General features: G+C 47.1%; 2 protein-coding genes across 3 annotated transcripts; both read right to left on the minus strand.

The window, feature by feature from the left end:
• Positions 1–923: 923 nt before the first annotated feature.
• On the minus strand, positions 924–18402 carry Ipp (inositol polyphosphate 1-phosphatase). 2 transcript variants are annotated; one of them, XM_077699102.1, is made up of 6 exons: positions 18097–18402; positions 9501–9579; positions 8798–9015; positions 6306–6567; positions 5848–6022; positions 924–3786 (listed from the first exon to the last, which is right to left on the minus strand). In XM_077699102.1, exons 2-6 carry the CDS (start codon positions 9523–9525, stop codon positions 3246–3248), a joined length of 1221 nt encoding a protein of 406 aa, XP_077555228.1. In that variant the 5' UTR covers positions 9526–9579; positions 18097–18402; the 3' UTR covers positions 924–3245. The 2 variants fall into 2 exon arrangements, with proteins under 2 accessions (XP_077555228.1, XP_077555227.1); XM_077699101.1 differs by having other exon boundaries at positions 18149–18401.
• Positions 12150–17823, minus strand: LOC144169768 (NF-kappa-B-repressing factor-like). The gene has a single exon (XM_077699100.1). The coding sequence runs from the start codon at positions 17619–17621 to the stop codon at positions 15693–15695; it is 1929 nt and encodes a 642-aa protein (XP_077555226.1). The 5' UTR covers positions 17622–17823; the 3' UTR covers positions 12150–15692.
• Positions 18403–22769: the final 4367 nt, after the last annotated feature.

Raw genomic sequence — 22769 nt, forward strand, 5'->3', positions numbered from 1 at the left:
GTGAAGGGCACTGCAGGAACCGTTATTACAAATGTGGTTGTCAGAAACAAGTGAAAACTCACAATTTCGCGTATATATGAGAAATCTTGATCAGCGGTACCACACTACATCTACATCACAATGACAACAATGTCCAACAAGTGCGTGCTACAGAAGTAAGTAAAAAGTTTCACATTGCAAATGGTGCACGCGAAATGTACATTGGTCTGTGTATATATAAACATTGTATATATTAATTCTGCATTTGTAAAAGTCTACATAACACCAGACATGAAGCTAGTCTAAGAGTTGGCACAGAGTTACAGTGAGTACAGTATTCACAAACACGTAACTAATGTGCGCTCCAACATTTAAATGTAAACGAATGGGCACATAAGAGTGTTGAACCCTGCTATGGGGATGCGTCAACTGTGGAACTGCTGTGTCTGTGTACTGTACTCCACTATCCTTTGTGCCGCTTGCACCACCAAAACGACATGCATGCAGTCCTGGTTATCAGCTTAGGCAACTTAACAGGAGCATAAAAATAAATCAAGATAAAAGTTCACATATTTGTACTTACATGCTTTCTTCTTCAACCTAAACTGGGTTTATGAAAGCTTTAGTTTAAGTAGGCTGTCAGAAATGGTAACTTCATATGACGCTGGCTAACTGACAATTGGACCAAATATTAATAAGGGGGGGGGGGGGGTTCAGAAACATAATTTTAACATGGTAAATAAGCTTGTGTAATCATGATAGAGTCACATGCTGAAGGACATTGAAGCCAAACATAGCAGCTTTTTCACAAACAGCAAGCTCACTAAAAGGGCGCAAAGCTTGCCTTTACTCTAATTTCTAATCCCTGCCATTCTTCATGCTGTTTGTACACGTCAGGATGCAGAGATAAACCCTATTGGTAAGCTTTGATTTTTTTTTTGGGGGGGGGGACTTCTTGTAACATCAAATGTCATCTTTGCAAATACTTTTCGTTAATGTTCATTACTTTTTTTGTAATTTACTTAATTACTTTTTGTTGATTGCCACTGTACTTTGTTCACAGCGGCCTGCTCATAGCAAGTCCATGAGTAGGCCGCGAGCATTTGGTCCGAGTAATTGCGGGAGGTGAAACTTGGTTGCGTGCACAACAGATGTCGCTACCATTCTGCAAATAAAAGCTCTCTTTGCTGAGATGCTCAAGATCGCACAGGTTATCCCCCAAATGAGCTAGAGCAGTGGTACCTTCCCTGGCATTATGAATGCCACGGGAAGGAAGCAAAGAATATGATAGCTCCGTTAGTACTAGTCGCATCAGCTCCATAAAAAGCCACCTTCCAACTAAAGTGGCACAAAGTAAAGTTGTTCATTTTGATATTTCTTAATACTGTATGACAGCTGCAAGCAAGCAGAAGCAAAAAACTGTGATCTGGCAAGAATTTAAAAACTGGCAACACAAATTAACAAGTGAGTAATCAATCACAAATGTTAAACACAAAGCTTTTTCGTTACACGCACAGCTTTATCAGCTACTTTGCAAGGTTTGCCACACAGAGATTAAATGGGAAGACAGAGAATGCAACTATATTTACAAATGTGTAACTCCTCTTGATTGAAATGCGTGCATTGCAAACCAACAATTGTGCAAGGGCGCTTCCAGTAAAAACGACTCAAGTATAAAACAGCTACATATAGCAACATTTTGTACAACACCTACAACGTGCGAATAACAGAGTTGGAACAGTACAAGTATACAGTGAGCATGCTGGTGCAATTACCGACACTGGCACCATTCGCATACAGGAGGCTCCTAATGGAATAGTTAAAAGCTTTTTCTGACAATTGCTAGTAGCTTAATTATCAGCCATAAATGTAGTGTGTCAGTAACGATGAAGTACATTTTAAAATACTGGTGATGTGTAGTCAAAAGTAGGCCCTAGTGAGGTAGGGCCATCAGCTTTAATGGCCACACGAAATTCAAATTTATAGCCACTATAATTGGCTCTTGCAAAAACTTTCATTCTCAAGTCCCCTTCAATCAGTGAGCTTTCACTAAGTGCACTCATAAGATGAATGCCTCAATCACCTCCTGTGTTAAGTATTGGCCTTTGCAAAGCCTACAAGTTTATACAAGAAAATTGGGGTTTTGAGCATATATATATAAGTTTAGTCAATGTTTTATCCTCATTGCGTGCATTCATGCATACCTGATACAATTTTAAGAGCTTCATTTGTCGCCATGTAAGACACTTAGGGAGACATAAATGGCCAAAATTATTTCGCCTTGGCACAACATGCAGTTCTGTGGAAGTTTCCAAACAGTGAAGAGTATCTTAGACGTTATACTACACTAAAAAAGTCCTCATTCTGTTGTTAACTGACATGTTCACTAACAAAAGCCGCGAGTTCAACCTTGCCTTCACTAACACTTGTTCCCCACCTAGCAGGTACTGATGAGCTACAGATTAAGTCAGGCTGCCTGGGCATTTTTAACAGGTGCCAAAGCCTTGTAAAGACGTGTCTGTTTTTCACCTCCATCTGAAACACAATTAGAAAGACGGCTTTGTGTAAAAGCTGCATGCTCAGCAGCACAATGCCTCGGCTGCAATATGACCATGGCAGGTTTCGACAGCAGTCAATGAAAACTCCAGAAAAGTTGTATGTGCTCAGGCTTTTGGAGTGGTTGTGTTCTCTGACGCTTCTGTTGTCAGCAAATTGCCCTACTATAGCTTTCTAGAACTCTATTTTTGCTTTGAGAGTAGCCTAAAACATTGTTCTTGCATCATCATCAGCCTATTTACACCCACTGCAGGGAAAAGGCCTCTCCCATAAATCTCCAATTATCCCGGTCCTGCGCTAACTGCAGCCGATTTATCCCCACAAACTTCTTGATCTCATCTGCCCATCTAACCTTCTGCCACCCACTGCCACGCTTGCCTTCTCTGGGGATCCATCTGTTATCCTTAATGATGAACGGTTATCTTGCCTTTGCATTACATGCCCTGACCACACTCTTCTTGATTCCTACTATGTCTACAACACGCGTTTGTTCCCTGACCCACTCCGCTCTCTTCTTGTCCCTTATGGTTACACCTATCATCTTCCGTTCCATTGCTTGCATGAGGCACCCTAAATGCATCAGAGGCGGGCCTCAAGTGGGCTTCGGTTGTGGCCAGTAAACAGCAAGCGGCAGCCCCTGTGTCACAGGTCTGGGTGCTGCATGTGTGGTCGTGAATGCTCATCGCCGCCTCTATCGTCGGAAGTACGGCCTACAACGGGCATGCCGCGGTTCCCACGCAGGACGCTCTGAGTGCATCAAATACGAGCCTCGAGTTGAACGAGTTGCGGCAGGCAAACAGGCAGCGGCTGTTGCGCCACACGGCGGCACCAGATGCCTCGTCACGAAGCTCCTCATCCGGCTCGGTGTAGCAGACGGGCGCCGGCACGCACCACGGCACGCCAGCATCCGTCACGGCGGCAAAGAGGCCCATGTTGCGTGCCAGGAGCAGTGCATGTGGCGCACATGTGTCCCATCGGAATGTGGTGCCCTGGGTGACGAGGTACGCATCGGCGCGAAGCAGTGCCACGCACAGGAGCTTGTAGCCCGCGCCTGCAGCGAAGCGTACTTCGCAGCCCGCTGCTTCCAAAGCCTGGACTACTGAAGCACTCTCACTGGCGCTGAGAAGCACGCGCGGATGGTGCTGGCGCTGGCGCACGATGTCGGCACCATCTTCATCCTCGAGCAAGTGTGGGCTGTGCCACCGGTGCGCCGCACCCAGGGTCAGCCCCCAGTAGCAACGCCCGACAGGCCTGCAAATGCCCCGTGGTGTGCCACTTGAGATGATGTTAGGGACGCAAGCCAAGCTTTCAGGTCTCAGCATTTTATTGACAATAGGAGGACAAAGGAGTCAAATATTTGTGCATAAGACAAGTAAAAAAAGGATAATCTCTCTCTCTCTCTCTCTCTCTCTCTCGAGGTGAAAAAAAATTTAGGCAGAAAGAACCGTTTCCTATTACTGTAGATGTGATGAGTAAGCATTGCTCCACAAATGCAAGCTTAGAGATCTACAAAGAGCTGCGTGGGTGGGAGCAACACGAGGCAGTGGGGAGGGCGCATTCCAGATGAGGGCCAACTCCCCTGCGAGGTGTCGGCCAGTTGGTGTGAGTCGTGAATGCCCTTGAACCTTTTGCTTGCATAATTTAGGACAGTGGTTCTGAAATGGGGGTCCGCGAAGGCATTTCAGGGGTCCGCGAAACCCTCCCCAAAACTTTTTAACCATCCCTTCATTTTTCCTGTTTGCTAAGCTTTGCTGGAAACGCAAAAAGATGGCTCCACCACATTACGTTCAATTTTTAGCGTAGCTAATGTAGTGTTGTAGCACACGGTTCAACGCTGGCTTTTCAAATGGCATGCCAGCTCTGCGGAAAAGCCACACACAAAAAAAGGCAGCTTGTATGTGTTTGGTGGACTATTGGCTGCAAGTGCAAATTCTTGGGAATTATGACACGGATCAGCATTGTCCATTGTAAGGTCCTCGATCCCTTTTGCAAGCCTGGAAGGGGTCCCCAACACACACGGTTGGTTACCGCTCATTTAGGGGGTCCAGTACGTATAAATGGCACGCTTCAGAAATGTTTACTTACTGGTGTGCCTCGTCTGTCTTGTTTGTTTTCTGCTTGTGTTCATGTTTTATTGTGCCTTTAATTAAGCCTTTTCAGTTACTGGTGAACTCGACTGCACTGGCATAGGTGCGGCAACCACATGGTCAACTAGTACAGAGGTACCGTCATGTCCTGTGACTAAGAGCCAGGCCAGGTCACCATAAGAACCCTGCCTACAACCTTCAATTTTATTTAATGGTCACTACTGAAGGATGTTTTATCAAACTCACATAGTATATATATCTTTCTCTCCATTTTCTTTTAAATTGTTTTGTACTTGGCAAACTTTCTCCCCCATTTCACAGTACTCAGTATCAAAAATGCCTTCTTTAAAATAGTACCTCATACTGCACGCTTACACAATGAGTAGTGGAAACTAAAACTGGCAAAAAAGTCAGCCACCGCTGTCAATGCAAGAGTCAATGAGGGCCATTGTTTAATACAACATAATCACTATTCAAAAACTTCTCTGAAATTTCTGCTTACATCTGGACGTGCGTGCAGTGTCACCTAAAGCCCCGCTTGCACTATGTGCGTGCATGTGCGTGCACATGCATGCTTGCTTGTGAACACGTGCATGTTCACAGCATCCAGTGTGGAACACGTGTGCTTGTTTGTGATTTTTATAACAAAGTAACTTTGTTAGAAGGGGCTTCGTTTGTTACCCAAATCTATTTAAGGATGTATTGCGTGGACTTCAACTGCCTCGTAATTTACACACTATGCGAAGTACATGGCAAGTTTGCGTTGTAAGAAATGGTGTGCTAAACAAGCTTGACTATATGTATGCACACATACATGTATGCATGTTAAGACTTAATCAGCACAGGTTGTATTAGGCCTCTTTGCATGAGCAGAAAAGAAGAATCAGCAATGTCTTATTACGGATTGTGATGCTGTATGCCAGACTCCAGCAAAAATTATCCAACAGCCAATGGCTATGGATTGGCCCTGCTGTGGCAAAATGTGACTAAACCTGAAATGTAAAATCAGCCTCTTCATAAATATATTGTTTCAACTTGAATGTTGCCAATAAACCATAGCTTCCTGTGAACCAGGAAATCCAAGGAATAATTGGTGTGAGGATTAAACTCGGGACATCTATAGTACTGGTTCAATCAAGCATTCATTTGCCTCGGCTTATAGCAGTTCACAGGTCTAATACTAGTTACTGGTTCAGGATTTGCATGCCATGTTTCCCATGCATACCGGTTATGCTCGTCCAGATGATGGAATGGCTGGTTGACAACGCCTGCCACAGGCAGGCCAGTGTTTCGGTCGTAGACACCAATCAGAACCGTGACGCACTGCAGACCCGAGCTCACCACGCTGCTGCCTTCTTCCTCATCACCCCATTTGCCCAAGATGTACTCCGAAGTGGAGTCTGAAAAGCAAAGGAAAGCAAAAGCGTCTACGAGAGCAATTCCTCAGCTTTGGAGAGCCGTACTCTGTACGAAATGGCCAAGCCTACTCAACTGTCCGTAACCTAACAGGGCACAGCATGCAACATTTTGGGCATGCCAAAAAGTGTGCAGCAGCACGCATAAACACCCACAGCCCACTCACAGCACCTTGCACAGCTCGTAGCATTATGCGATCACAGCACACAGACTGCCGAGCTCCTCCCGTGCTTAGCAAAGCCGGCCAGGGGTGCGGAGGAGACTCACCGATGGGGTCGATCCAGATGCCGAGAGACGAGACGCGGGCGACAGGGCACGAGGCCAAATCCGTGTCCTCGCTCACCTCGGGGTTGGAGTGCACGATCTGGGCCAGCTTGGCCGCTGCCACGCTGTTCCCGTCCAGGACCCTCTCCAGGAGCCGAGCAGTCTGCTCCTGCGTCTGCTGCACCTCCACGCACACTGTCTCGCCCAGGCTGTTGGTGAACTTGTTGCTCTCTTCACCCCGCAGGCCCCGGCCAAGTTCCGGGTGCTGTGACCCAACAAAAAAATCCCCGGCCATCTCCAGTGACGTGAAACCTGGGGAGGGGCGTGCGTATACGAGTGTATTCTTGGCAACTTGGCGTTTTTGCCCACGGAGATGAAACCGTTTGGAGGGGGGTAGAGGTATAAAGCTTTGCAGTAAATGTTTCGTGTCTTTGAAGCACGAAGTGTTTTAGCGCGACGCGTTGGAAAATGAGTGTCCTGGTGTGTTCTTTGAGTATACGTTTTTGCCTACGGAGGTGGAGCGTTCTAGTGCGAGCTGTTGTAAAACGAGTGTCCCGGTGCGTTCTTTTTGTATGCGTTACATTCTAGCGCGAGGCTTTGGAAAATGAGTGTCCCCGTGCTTTAGTACTGCGACTACATGAGACGGCGACGACAGGAGACGCCGACAGCCCGAGCCCCTAAGGGGCTTCACCCCTATAAAACAGAATAACAGACTGCCCATCAAAGGTCTGTACCCGACAGCAGCTGCACCTATAGAAATGGAGGCCACGTGGACTGCACTGCTTGAAAGACTTATTCACCGGAAAATGCAAATTTCAAGGTGCAGTTCATCTATGTGTCAAATCCTGTCCTGTTTATACAGTAGCTCGTCTCCTTTCTGTTGCCAGGCTTTCTTCCTCTTCTGCCTATTTTTTTACAAATGAGTTTAAAAATTACTAAAATTGAACAAACAACTTGTTCTGCTCACTATACACACATACATACACAAGTCATCGATAAAAGAAGAGACTCCAGGTGAAAGTTTTTCAATCATTTCTCTCTTTTATGAGGCAAGGAAATTCACCCCAAACTAGTACATAAAAACTTGCAACGCATTAGAAGAGCTCCTGCCCTTGAATTTTAGCGCATTGATGAACACTTTGAAGCCCCTTTTCAAAAGCAAACACCTCGAGGCTTGATAGCTACAGTCGAGCACTGCTAAGAGAAACTGCACCTATACTGCCACAAAGACAATGATTTGGTTTACGCCAAGCCTATTGGTGGTATTCATTAAAAAGTTTAGCTGTCAATTTCTTCGTTTGACAACACTGAAATGGCCACGGACATGGCCGAAGCGCCACGGACATGGCGCGGCTTGTGCCACTGCGGCCGCACGCCGAAGAAAAGTATAACACCGGCGTGCGTTGTCTGCTCCGTTTCAACCCGATTCTCAACGGTGGTGTCAACAGAGTTGCTATTAATCGCACTCACATTGGAGTCGAGGCACTACTTTGCGTTCGGCGGGCTAGAGCTTGGAATGTCCAACCCATATCATGCACTTAGCACGGACAAGTACGGCCATCTTGCGGAGCCCGACGTAACCAGTGACGGCGCACTCACATGGTTGCCTGCATGCGTGCCGCACTATTGAATACAGGCTATACTTCCCAAATTTCAATTGTAACTGCCATGTCTGAGTGGTTTCGAGTTATCAGTGGAAACCTTTGCAAGGTTGAGAACCTTATTCTTTAACGAAACATTCATTAGGCTAGATCTAGAAAACAATGAGCACCAAAGATGAACATTGGCTATTTTCTGAAGGCCTGGGAGGCTAAAAGCAACTTCAAAAGTTTTAATAAAGGAGGCCAGTTGCCTAGAATATTTACGAGTTTTGTAGTCAAAACACCACACGCTTGTAAACATTTTAGGTTAATATGTGGCGCTTGTATTGCCTAATTCAACAGTAACTGAGAACAAAAATGTAGATAAGATATTTGAGAGTGTGGCACATTTATTGACTTTTAGAGAGTGACTATATGGCAAAATTAAAACACATGCCTGTTTGTGCAAGTTGTTCAAACTGGATATGTGAGTAGCTTGTCTCATTTGTTCACAACCTTCAAAAAGCTGTGTGCACTATGTGCAGTGGCATGTTAAAATGCACAAATATAATTGTAACCCAGCCTAAATGATTACAACGCCTTTCCAATTAGCTTGCAGTGTGCTAAATTGCAAGACAAACTACTGCTTAAAGCAGGTTTGTGCTAACATTAATTACCAAGCAGAATGTTGCACACTTGTGGAAGATTGAATGCAGAATTAGAAGGACAAGGCCAGATAAGACTTAGTGGGATGTAAGAGAGTGCATCACAGCAAAACAAGGTACAGCTAGGCCAATAATGGCAACAGCAGGAGTGCCTCTGCCTTCCTCGTTCATTCCCATGGTGCACTGAACAAAGACGTAATGCCCAGACATCATTGGTGCCGGACGGGCGAGTCCCCTTGCTGGCACTCACGAGGCAGGCGAGGTCGTGGCGCACGGTCTCCTGGACCAGCACGTCGGCCAGGGTCTTGAAGTCGTGCACGAAGCGGGGGTTGCGCTCGGGGCCGGCCTTCTCCTCCACCAGCAGCTGGAAGAGGGGCTCCTCGAGGCGGCAGGCCCGGGCCAGCTGGGCCCCCTTCTCGGCCGCCCCCACCAGGGCCTCCAGCAGCAGGCTCCACTCCAGCTCGTCCTCTGAGGGGGAGGGGTCGGAGGGAGAGGGCACACGAGCCACCAATCCGGCAAGGGGAGGCAACAATGTTCTCCGGTGCCATTGGTGGCATAGCCAGCACACGCTCCCTGTCTGCGCAACTGCACACCACTAGTTCACCACGCGACCTCCACATGGAGTAGCACAGGCAGATAGAGAGGTACCCAGCTGGCTATAAAAGCTGCTTTTGTGGGCCCAAACGAGCCGATGCTCGATGACCATTTGAAGACAATTGAAATTTTCCGCCTCGTACCATTTCGTTGCCTTCAATATTAAGCAGCACCCTAGATGATTTCACTGCATTGTGCCAATGTGATGTACTACATGGCATGGTAACATCGCTGAACATTAAAGGAAAGACTTCCAAATGCGAAAATTTTTTACTTCTACGATAAAGATAGCAAAGCACCGATGAGTCTCCTCTGAAAACAAGAAAAATGGTGCGTAAGAGGCATTCATTCCTCCTCACCCAGCAGCCCAAGTGATGGATCCATGTCTAGTTCAGAGAGTCCTCAGGTCAGATATCAGCAGGGGGCAGAAGAACTCATCTGGAAACGAGAAAACGCGAGTCAACGTGCAATCTGGGTCGGCACAAGCAGGTGCATGTTCATACAGCAACAACACGTGCCAGGATGACGAGTGATAGCTTTGACGATCTAAAGCTAACAGGAAACACGAGACCACGATTCTGTCCCTCACGAGGTAGTGTGGCACCTCGTTCTTCTCTTTGCTAACATCGACAGAGGTACGTGTGCAAGTGTGATACTCTGTGCATGCTTTACATAACAAGGCCACATTCCTCTCCTATTCACACCTCCCAGAAGGGGAATGACATGTCACATGGTCCTCGTACCAAGGGCATCATCCTTCCCAATTGATACCCCGTGTATAATACTACCTCCACAGCCAACTGTACTGCTCAGAGGGAGCAAAAGCCTGCCAACTTCCTTCTTCTTGCATTTCATTTACTGTAACTTCAGGGCTTGAAGGAATTGCAATAACATAAGTGGGTAGGTAGATTTATTTATTCGTTTGCGTAAGTAAACAAAAAAAAGAATGCTTGCCCTAAGATGTGTGGTATACAATTTTACGCTGAGATGGTATGCACTTCAGTTCACTTTTGAAAAGTGAATTGTGAAGGAAAACCTTACACTGCAGTGCTACTTGCTCAACCACTGTAAAAAGTGAAAAAACAAAACAACAAACCAAGTGCAGCGTTGCAGTCATGCATTACGCATTATAGTTAACGAGGGATAGGCCGACACCAATGCAGACTACTGTACTCCTTATGGAAGCTCCCAATAAAAAGCCCTGTAAACTTATGTAAAAGGTGAAATGACAAAAAAATGACCACTTTACATAACCAGCAACCCTAATCAGAAAATACCTGGCTGCCCTTCAGCATTCAATGCAGCCTGACAGTGATGAATAGGCACATATAAAGGGACGAATTTCCTCTCTTACGTAGCGCTGCACATCTTCCTTCCTTTTCCTCCAGATATTTATTTGTCAGCATAAAAATGAGATGTTCTTTCCACTTTGAAGCAATGAAAGAAATTATGTACACAAGTTGAATGATATAGGCCTTTAGCACTGGTGGCAAGCCATTGCTTCCTTGGTGTTATATCGAACCAGCAGTTAGTTCACCTGGTCCCAGTAACTCCTGGACAGCACCATTCATTTTTGGCACCACCTAACTGTAGTGCATGGGGGAGCTCTAAAGGTGCCCCACCCACATGGGCTGTTAGGTCAGCTTTGAGATACAATTAGCCAGCCAACGACAGGATACCACCTTTAGAAAACGAAAATTCACTGTATTACTGGCAAGGAGTCTCCAAATGTGTCTCAAGGATTCCAAGGCAGCTTCAAGCCTTTTAGTCATCGTGGCAGCATGAAAGCCTCCCTTCTTAGAGTTGTGGTTTGGACAAACCAGTTGTTACATCTTAAAAGAGTATTTACACAGCATGCACTGACCCAATCAGGCTTTCAGGTCTATGAAACGTCACAAATATGAGGCTTTTGTATTTTTTTTTCCTGACATTTGACTGATCTTAGCCTTGTCTGGGTTCTACCGCAGTCTAGCATCTCACTGGGGCCATTCCCCTTCCAGATGGGCTTCAACTGGTGCAACTGCATGTCTACAAAACATATACTGGCAAGATACACATATAAGTACATCATGCTTGGCAGACAGCTGCAAATGTGCTTTCCTTCACCAGGCGAAGAATGTGTGTTTAGGATCTCGTGTCACATCATCGACAACAGCTAAAGAATTTCTTGGACTTGGATGAATTGGTTCATACTGACTGGAAATTCCAGCCTGAACATAAAAACCACAGACGGTAGAAAAGGAAGCACAGACACAACCTTGTTTAATCTGTCAGCACTTACAGACAGCCCCGTGTCCTTGTTTTCTTTACTACCGTCCGTGCTGTTTTACGTTTGAGATGAAATTTCCAGACAACAGCTTAAATTTGTGCCATGTTGGAGGCAATAGAATGCATTGCCACAAGGCTGAAAGGTAGGGCATAGTTTTTTTGCTCCGATTCAAAACCCACCCTCGAGCTTCTGAGCAACAATCAAGGCAAAAAATTGATACATCATTATACTAACAATTGCCGAACATCTTCAATATGAACCGGTATAATATATTTCCTATGACTGTCTAGTCACTGTTGTATGTGGGGAAATTTGGGAAATGAGCCAGCAGACTTCCTGGCAAACAGGAACATGATCAAAGAAAACTCGGTCCTCCCTTATTTCCCTTTCATTAGCCGTGGTGTTGGTAGCATTATACGGAAAGGTGTGTACACACACGTAGGCAAAATCATGGTTTGACGATGCAGCATGCAGCAAAATGCAGGCATTGTGTTGTTTGTAGAACAAGTGCTCCGGTTTTGCTGTCTTTTTCGCACGAGGCAAAAGAAACTCGTCGCAGTTGCATCTTCTGTGAAAACCAACATCAAGTGTGATTAAAAGCAAAAAAATCAGAGTCACTCGATGAAATTAATCTATATTTGGTGTGAGCATACCTTCTCTCATTTCTCATGAAATTAATCTATATTTCAAGTGAGCATACTTTCTCTCATTACCTTATCCGTCGTCTGAATATTTTACTTCTTTTTAGAACAATTATACGCACTGTTGCATCGTAATACGTGCTAGCTGCGCCACTGACCTGGTTCTTGGCGCTGCTTCAACTTTTATAGCCACGATTTATACATGTGCAATGCAAACCTTCAAGGTCAGGGTGTACTATACACCCACCCTTAAAACTGAATGTTGTTTCACTAAGGTGAATGTGAATAATATTGCTTGGCCGGGGGCAGGGCTGCTTGATTGTGCACGATAGCAGATGACAAGCTTTGAACACTTGCCTGCAACGCCACCCATTGATTACCCCGCAGGGTGTTGCCTACGCAGGCATTTTCTTGCTAGCGTAGCATTCTTTCCCTTTATGACTTTGAAAGGCTTCACTTTCACAGAACAGCGTTGCCAAGCTACACTCTTTCTTGGCTGCTGCCGGTGCATGCCAATGGCTTGAAGCACCGGCATATTCATTTTCCAATGGCATGCGCCCTAGAAATTTATTCAGTGACTGATTGATTGTTGAACTTGTCAATTGACTGAAATGATCGAGTTGACCAGCTGTTTTATGAAATGTTGAACAACCCACTTCTGCAGATGCGGAACACTGCATTAGGCTTGAAGCACCCGCATGTTCATTTTCTGATTGCACGTGCCCTTGATTCACAGGCTTCATACATACTACAGCGACATGAATCTTTATGAATATACGGTCTCGCATAAAAAAGATGAAAGATGAAAGCAGCTTGCCTGCCACCTGTTGTTTTCTTGCTTCACACAAAATAAATAAAGCCCGTAATTTTTTTTAACTACACAGAAAAGAACGTACACAGCTGTCACTCTTCATTGCATTACCACGAAATAAAATACTCCAAATTATTTGCTGCATGCTTCAAATCTGCATACTCTGCCCATAATTTCTTTACCTAGGCTAATGATGCTTTCAAAAACTTGTTCTGGCTCTAACACATGCTTTAGGAGCTGTTGCCACAAAATGCCTAACTAGTAGCCCAAGAACATCCATCATACAACTGACGGTTATAAAAGAACACATTTCTGTATAAAAGCTGTAAAAGCTGAATAAGAGGACAAAAAAGGGTAAGAAAAACCAAGAAATAGTTACATGCTTCAACAACAACCTCCGAAAATGTGTCAGCGACTAAGATGTACAACACTAACATAAAAGCAAGCTTTTCAGGCATAATGGGAGCGCACAAAAAGGCAGATTTCTTGCTAGCAGCGATGTAAGTTCATCAAGCACCAGACGCATGTTTCAATATATTCACCTAATCTTTTATTTTAATAAAGCTTCCACTATGGCTGCTAATGATGCTATCGAATACTAGGGCACATGCAAAGCACCCACAGATCCTCAGCTATGTGAATACTCATGACCCCCACCCCCAATGCATGCAGTACGACACCTGATATGTTTGAAAAACGTTTTTACCACGAGAACATAACTTACACTCAGGCCTGTAACTGAACTAAGGTGCCTACTTCATGCAAAAGATTAAAGGCAGGCAGACAAAGGTATGAGCTGATTGCTTGCACAGCTTTAGGAATAAAGCACAGTTTGAAAGATTAAAAAAAAAAAAGTTATCGTTTCCTGTTAGAGGGGCCATGAAGACAAAATGCAAGTTTGGTTCATTCAAAAGATTGCCTCGTTAGAATTATGCTGACACCACTTTTAATGTAAACTTCACTCAAATAAGCAGTATAATTAGTAAAAAAGGGAATGGCCATGCGACCCACTCGCTCATTTTCCGCAACAGAACCTATGATGTCATACCAGCCAGCTCTGCGACTGACGGAGGCCGGAAAAAGCAATGGAAATTAGGAAGAACTTACAAGCTTGCCGAACGAGCTATTTGCGCTTAAATTTAGGGCACATTCTTTTTATGTCATTAAGAATGGTGGGACAAACAGCGGAAGTTACTAAAGCAAACGTAAACATAGAAGATCACTGTAATAGAAGTACCGATGCGTACTGCTGTTGGTACTGTGCGCACTATGCTCCGTTTAGATGCACAGCACTGCAGGGCTTTGGGGTTGTTTCAGATGGCACTAGCCTATTGACGCAAGCAATGGTGTCTTACATGACCATATTTGTCGAGCGAGCACCATGTTTCACGAAACGATTATTTTCTCTATGAACAAAAACAAGCCAGGTTTAAATATGGTCACAAACAAACCAAAGGCAGAAAACGGCTTGCCGTGGTGTGGTGGCGCCATTTAAGTTGACTAACAATAAGGAAGTCTCCGCTCCATGCCAAGTTTAGGTGAAAGACCTGTTCTTATGATCTCAATGCAAACGTCGTTCAAACACTTGTTTTGGCACGAGGATCGTTTGCTTCCGGACAAGCGCTGGGGGCACTATAGTACACGAAATCTTTCGTATAAAACAAGCTCGTATTTTGTCATCATGGACCCTTTAAGGATTAAGCAAGCTGATTTGTTGTTAAGGCCTCTGGTTCCAGAATGCTATAAAACAATGACGGCAGCAAAAACCAGCAGAAAATTATACTAACGCCACCTTTATCTTAGCAGAAGAAAGTGCAGTAGGAGTGCCAGCCTGTAGCAGGCAAAACTTGTAAAGATAGCATCATGCAAAGTGTTTGATGCGCTGTGCAAAAAATTAAACCTGTTCCCCTCAACGTGAAAGCTTTCGGAAGTGCAGAGCAGTGATTCGCCATAATGGGCTTAGCGCTGTTATCTGCTCACTGTTACCACCCAATGCAATTCAAATTTCCCGCCCTCACAGTGCTTGCGTGCCCCCTGCCTGACTGCGCCAGAGGGAGGAGTTCTGTTCTTTTTGTGCTTGCTTTTCTTCTCGCATGTGCCATCGTTGCACTGCCACTTTTTTTTTGCTCACTATCGTAAAAACCAACCCAAAGAGCATTCCTAACTAAATGAATGCAGGTGCTGCCGGTTACATACACAGATTTTGCCTCAAATGTACCTGCGTTTCTTTGCGATAAACAACCAAGAGATGTATGACAAGCAGCAGCGGTTCACGAGCTTCGAACGGTTACGACTATTTAAACTGCCTGGTTTTCAAAACCTCGGTAGGACACCGCTACGACGAGACCCCACTACAACAGTACGCCGTGGGGCTCAACTTGGGTCCAGCGAGCGAGCTACTACAACAAGGCGAGCCTCTGAAGTGTTTTGCCCTTAAAAAAAACCGCCTGTTCTGGGTCACAGTGAGAAAATTAATATGTCTGAAGTGAAAACAACACCTCAAAGGCAAATAGAATAGCATAAATCTTTAATCCTGAATGAAGAAAAAAATTGCTGCTTGCTGAACACAGTGGAAAGCCAGAGGGTTCCAGTTTAGTGCAACGAAAATCAGAAAAATCGCTATTCTTCCAACCACAAAGTGAAATTAACGAAATGCAAGAGGCACCTGCTTCCAATGACCTATCTTTATAAAAGTTTGTCATGTCCCCACAAGCACTTTCACTCCAATATGCACATAATGTTGGCACGTGTATTTGTTGCAACTTCGAGCTTTCTAGGCTCGAATGATGGGGAACTGGCCTAAGGGATGAACATGCGAGGCTGTTTTTCCTCAAGATTCGTCTTCGTGTTGCGCCTGTCCTGGCAAGATGACCTCATACTTTTCAGTCGGTCCCGAGGCCAGAATTGTGTCCACGAGCTCACGTGCAGAGAGTTTGTGACGCACAGTAAGGAACCTGCCATCTGGGCCGTCCACACTGACACTCTTGAGACCGTACCTACGCGCCGTAGAATGCACAAACTTCCTTTCCTCATTGTCGAACTCTGGCGAGAACACGAGATCCTGCAGGACTACAGTGTTTGAAAACTCTCGCAGCAGCTGGTGAATCTTGGCCTTAAAGTTGGAATTCATGGCAATGGAGCCCCCTGTGAAGCCTAGACCCTGACGGCCAGATGTTTCCTTGACCATTATGGGGTCGATGATTCCCAAGCCTTCCTTTCCTATGCCACCCCCACTCCAGCCCATCATCTTGAGCAGCTTGTGGCCGACGTTATCAGAGTCTATCTGCTCGTGGCTGCCGCTGCTATTTCCAGGGCCCCCGAATTCATCCTTGGTCACTTCTGGGCCCTGCCCATCCACAAGCCGTTTTTTCCGCAGCGTGGGGGCAATGCTTTGCAGACATGCCAGAGACGCGGCTGCGGCTTTGGCTCTGGCTTCCTGCTTGGTGCTGCCTGTGGCCTGCTTGACTTCCCGATGACCCAGAACATATGTGCACACAAATTCAGAGTTGTTGAATTCGTACTCATACGTGCCTTTGAGCCTGTTTGCATCTGCAGTCCTGCTCAGGACCACTATGGGATCAGCGTTAGGGCCACAGTTCTGGACCACCACAAGTGTCGCAAGGTCCAGGTAGTTGTCCTTCTCTGTCAAAGGGAAGTTCACGGGTTCCTGCGGCTTGCCGCCTCGATCGCGCTTGCGATGTGTGAGGGGTGCTCGGGGTGCCACAGTGCTAAGCTGCTTTGGGGGATCGCGGCATTGCAGGAGCTTGTCCCAGACTGCCTGGAAGGCCAGACGCTTTGCTTCCTTTTTGTTCCCAAATGACGCCTCTCCTAGTGTTGCGCCATCGCAGGCGATGATACATTTGAACATCGGGGGCTGCTTTTTCTCTACGGGCAGCTCCTCGAACGCCACGTCAATATTCAAGTTACATTTCGTGAAAACCTGCTGCAGCTTGTAAATGACGTTAGGACCCTTGATCGTGTCGTCTTTGACCAGCTGGGCTGCGGCCGAAAATTTGGGCAGCAGTATAGGGTCCTTGGGGCCACTGGCTGGCGGCGAGCGCGGCTGCGTTGGAGCGATTTGGCCGGTGGCTGTACGCGCTGCCTTCGCGAAACCGCCTTCGTCGTGCGATTCTTGGGGCCGCTTGCGCGACTCGCAGCCCAGTCCGGCCCTGTTTGCGAAGCCTCCTACAAACTGCTGTCTCGCCGGGGCCGCATTGTAGGCCTGCGGAGCAGTTTGCGAGGTAAGCGTTGGTGCGTGGTCGTCGCGTGGCGGCCACGGGGCTCTGGCTTTCACGAAAGCGACCGGAGCCACTGCCTTCACGAAACCGCCTTCGTCGTGCGATTCTTGGGGCCGCTTGCGCGACTCGCAGCCCAGTCCGGCCCTGTTTGCGAAGCCTCCTACAAACTGCTGTCTCGCCGGGGCCGCATTGTAGGCCTGCGGAGCAGTTTGCGAGGTAAGCGTTGGTGCGTGGTCGTAGCGCGGCGGCGACGGGGCGCTGGCTTTCACGAAAGCGACCGGAGCCACTTTTGGGATTTTGGGCCGCTCTTTCTTAGGCAAACTCGCAGACAACTCGCGCACACACTCTGTAACAGCTGTCGGGTAGACACATCCGAGCAGTTCCATATTCACATAGGTCTGCGCAAGGCAGAGTAGCCGGTTTTCACTGAATCGATCCCGGTGTTGCAGGATGAACTCTCGACGCATGGCCCAGTGTTCATCGGACTCCCACCGCTGCCGTAAACGTTCGATGTCCGCCATGCTGTTAACACCGCATTAATACACACTTATGTACATCAAAAACCTCGCTACACCGACCTCTGATCGAGCTCGAAGAACATGCAGCATCTATGAAATCTTTACGCCTCTGCTTTACGCAGCTCATATTGCTGCCATGTTGCTGATGCCTTCACAGTATGGCCTGCGAGGGCAAGACATATGCGCGTGGGTTTCGTACCACTGTAGCAGTGCCACAAAAAGTTTCTAAAGGCAGCGTTGCAGCAGCACACCGCATTGTATCCGGAAAAAACAAAATTAGGCCTTGTTGCGAACAATATGGAACGTTAAATGTTGCCCACCTGAAATATTCAGCGAATAACGGTGTCGATCCGCGCATCTTAAAAATCGTGCTAGCAAATGCTTCAACCGCGCGCCAGAAATAACATACTGCTCCGGCGTAGAATTCACTGCTTCCACTCGTAGGTTCATAGATTAAAACGGCCTTCTCACCACTTACCTGCAGTAAAATGCAGCGCGGTTGAAATGTGACTTAATTGGATGAAACATACCGTTCGTCGTTCGGCTTCCCGTGGCCTCCGCCTCTAGAACCCAGACGACCGCGCTCTAAGCGAAACAACAGGTTTTATGAAAGTCTTGGGTCCGATATGCATCTATTCCATAACTCTCACATGGGGCTGAAAGAATTAATCTGCTCGCGCCAAGCACGACGCGGGGACCTCGCACAAGTGGACGTCACTCGACAACAAATGCGCTCAAAGGGGGTGGGGCAGATAGCCAACTGCAAAGCTGTCGCGCAGCGTGGCGGGCTCTTCGAACGGACCTTTCATGTTGATGTTGCGTTGTGTCCTTACCACAATGGGAACAAGATTGTGAACGTTAAGCTGCCGGGTTAACGTATCGCTTGAACGAATAAATAAAAACGCGCAATATTGCGTGCGCAGTCAAGAACGACGCAAAGTTCTTGAAGCAATTCGTTTATTGAAGCGAACTTGTGCTACGCAAAAAAACTACAAGAAAAGCACTGCTGCCATAGAAGTAGTAAATAAAGTGACCCGCCGTGGTTGCTCAGTGGCTTAAGGCGTTGTGCTGCTGAGCAGGCGGACGCGGGCTCGATTCCCGGCCGCGGCGGCCGCTTTTCTGGTGGAGGCGAAGAGCAAAAACGCCCGTGTGTACGAGATTTCGGTGCACGTTAAAGATCCCCAGGTGGTCAAAATTAATCCGGAGCCCTCCACAGCGGCGTGCCTCATCGCCTGCGTTGCGTCGACGCGTTAAACCCTAAAATCAATGTGCGCAGCTGAGATTCGGTGTTCGAATTCCGCGGCATTTGGTCTGCATGCATTTATCTGGGAGCGCAGCCTTTCCAGAAGCATCCAATCAAGTCCAGATCATTGTTAATAATGAGCCTGCCGGTTGTGCCCTTTCTCATCAAAGAAGGCAGCCGGGCACGGCCCTCTTTAAGCCCGGGATAAGTTAGCCAGACCTTCGCGGCCAGGCGCTGGCCAAAACACGAACAAAGTTAACGGTTCACTAAACATGGTTCGCTCCAGTTTACTGAGTAATGATATGCATGGATCCCACCACTGCCATAAAAACTTGCGCTTGGAAACATATGCCGGAAGTGCTCGATCGTTGGAGTTCAATTCATCTTAGCACCCTGGTCGACCGGATTTAGGGACCGAATTCGTATTTGTATTTTAATTGCTGCAGCAATTCTGGCGCTCGAAGCGAGCTCGAGGCGAGCTCGAGGCGTGGTGGTTGGCAACCAACCGTTCGAGGTGAGCTGAAACGTCAAGATCCACGCACGTATCTACTCAGTGCCTATGAAAATTGTGAAAAAGTGTGCACGTATTTTTTTTTTTTTGTCTGATGGGGCACTTATAAAAATCTTTATGGCAAGCACTAGAGCCACTAGATGAAGCGTAGCTTATTTAGTGGCTCTAGCAAGCCCCAGTGAGTAGCAAGTTTTCTCGTGTTCCGCTCGCCTGTCTCGCCTCAGCATACATATTTTTTTCTCTATAAGCATAGCCAGGGTAATCGTTTGTGGAGTCATTCCTTTCTTATCGAAATTCAGAAAAAAAAAGTTAAAGAAAAGCTTGTGCTCTGAGGCGGATTCATTATAACCTCCTGATGTGCATAACACCAAGGCTGGGAGTGCCAATTCAAAGGGAGATTTTCGGGTTGTTACTCTACCTATCGTGGAATAACGACTATTGGTAATAGGGAGTTTTAGCATAGCAGCTAGCGTACGCTAAAACTACGGCGGCGGGTGCTGGGACCCACTGGGCAGGTGCGCATTCGTTCCGCGGGGACGGTTGCCCCTGCCTTGCCGAGGCCGCGCACTCGTTCCGGTGAGGGACGACCTGCAGTCGGGTCCTGGTTACGACGCCGTCGTAGCGTTAGCATATACGCTAGCCCCTATGCTAAAACTCTTTTAATTATATGCCTCCCGCAATCGGTGCATCAAGCGCATGCGGGTTCGATGTCTGCTCTCAGCGTCGCGATCAGCAACTTCGCTCTTCCCTTGAAGGAACACAATCACCGGAAGGTTATGCAGAATATGCACGCTTCTCGATCGTGCTTTGCAAAGGGTAAACTAGAGTCACTAAATAAGGTTATTTAGTGACACTAGGGTAAACCACTCACGTACCTACCTCTCTTGCGTTTTCCCTTTGTCGCGTTCCGCGGAAAGTTTTATAAACACATCCCTTGTCCTGCACACATACTTCAAAAATGGCTCTGAACTGCTCAACCATGCACTCCTACTTTGTCGGTTTTGACACTGCCAGCTTATATCCAACCTACCGCACTTAATCTGGTATTGTTAGGCTTTTCGGGACGGCCCCGGAAGCTTGCGTCTCGTGCCATCTTCCCAGACTCTTCTCCAGATACTTCCCCTTACCACAATCATGAATATATGATAAACATCGATGAGGCAGCCCTTGTTATTACTGAGATGGGACTTGCCCCCTACTGCTTGGCGGCTGTATGGCCCCGGCGAGTTTCATTACGTCTCCAGCTGATATGAACTGATTGGACCAAAGGATCCTTCCTTCCCGTACCCTCCTCGCACTCTTTCTCCTAACGGCCCAGAGGGTTTCCTTCTGTGGATGCTCTGCTCCTGCCGCCAGCACGATGCCCCACGAGCAGAGCAGAGCTTCGGGCCGCACTCCAGCGTCTCGGGCTGCCCAGCCACACCGTGATGGACCTGCTTTTCCCAACGGGCTCTAACTCCATCCGGCGGGAAGCATTACGGCTTGTCCTGGCCTTCCTCGATGAGACGAACCTCATACAACGGCTGTAGCCCAATGCCTGCCGGCCAGCCTTACGCACTCCTTATCTCTTTCTTTCTCTCCCTCTTTCTCTGTGCCCATGTGTTCTCTCTTATCCCCTTTCATTCCCCTTCCCCCGGACTGGGTTGTATGCTGGTGAACTCCCAAATGAGTGCAAAATATCCCCAGTCCACTTCTTTTCCACTTTCTATATCAATAAAGCACGCACACTCTGTGCATACAGGCTGTTCATCATCACCTAGATTCTCAAATTTTCGTACTGGGACGTTTTGCATCCCTTTTTTCTTTTTTGTTGTCTGCTAATGGCGTTAAGGAAATGAAATCTTGCGTACGCTCCTGCTGGCGTTTATGATGGGCCACGAGCATAGCCACGTACAAGCACCGGCCTCCAAGAAGGCGGCGACAACACATTTCAGAGTACACCATGGTCATGGGCGATGTGCTGTGGCGTTGATATTCGCTTGGGCAACAATCTGGTTGAAGCTCAATCGAGATTGTAGTATGTTCTGCGAAATACGAAATCGACAACCCGGAATTGTGGTGTTACCTGTCAGCGGCGAAAACTTGATTTGACGTTGCTTGCAGCCAAGCGAGCATATAAGCGGCGAACGTTTTTGTTATAACGACGTTGAATGCTTTACTGAAAGAACATTGTTCGCGAAATATTTTTATAAATGTCAGTGCTACTGGCGCCTGCATACATTTACTGCAGACACCGCCTGCAGGCGACACAATGACTGGTGCACAACAAAACCAGCGGCAGGCACCCAATGCCAGTGCTAAAGCGAGCAAACGTGATTACTGAGGCGCTTACAAGGCTAAGAATGGTTGACGCGGTGTACGAGAGAGAGAGAGAGAGAGAGAGAGAGAGAGAGAGAGAGAGAGAGAGAGAGAGAGAGAGAGAGAGAGAGAGAGAGAGAGAGAGAGAGAGAGAGAGAGAGAGAGAGAGAGAGAGAGAGATATTTGCCATATAAGCTAAGGCCTCCTCATTCCAGATGGCCACTGGAATTCCTCGTTAGTTGGTCTTCCAGGGGCCGAGCGAGAGACGCCGCGTTTGAGTTGTGGTCTTCCGAAGCCAGAGCAAGGCGTGCACGTTGGGCCGAGCCTCAAGTTTACGAGGGAGAAGATGTTCACTCAAATCTTCAATTATTTTTCTTGTAGTACTATACTGTTGTAGGTTCTATATCGTCGCATTACGTTGTAGCTTCTTCTGCTGATTCTTAGCGACGCACCACCTCTGCGTGATCGCCTTTTTAAAATCCTTGGTGCAATTGCTTACACCGAACACGGAGCCGAAATAAATTGTAGACGCGGCCACCGGAAGCACAGACCAAAGCGAGCATACATTACGAACGGCGGTCGGCACCACCGAAAACTTCCTCTCTAACGTAGGCCCAACCTTCTCAACAAGCAAGTCCGATCTCCTGGCCCTGTTACGCACTAAATGATAAAAGAAACTGAATTCACGTCAAGCGTATACCGTATATGTCATCTCCCGTACCATACTGATCCTGGCCTTCTAACGAAAAAAGAAATGTACCGACAATCCTCACCATTTGAGCCCGAATCAACCAAGTGCTCAAGCCAATTTCCACTCGAAAACATTGTCTATAAAGAGAGGAGGCCAGATAGATCATCAGCGTCCTTGTAAACTCAAGATTTCTATGCTCTCTACGTACTGCTCTCCCAACCTCACCAGGAGAAAACTGATTAATTCTACTCTGCCCACAATGCACAAGACTGCTTTCGGCCTATACCCCTCCACATCAACCATTCGAACGACTCAAAGAACTCTGGAGATTTCTGCCGCACCGAAGGAACTCCTTTGAAACCAACAGATTGCGCGCCTTAGTCTCACATGGCTGGGCCAATGTATCTT

The sequence above is a fragment of the Haemaphysalis longicornis genome, unplaced genomic scaffold (assembly GCF_048455015.1).
Source record: "Haemaphysalis longicornis isolate Haplotype H1 unplaced genomic scaffold, Haemaphysalis longicornis Haplotype H1 scaffold_2, whole genome shotgun sequence".
Taxonomy (NCBI): Eukaryota; Metazoa; Arthropoda; class Arachnida; order Ixodida; family Ixodidae; genus Haemaphysalis; species Haemaphysalis longicornis.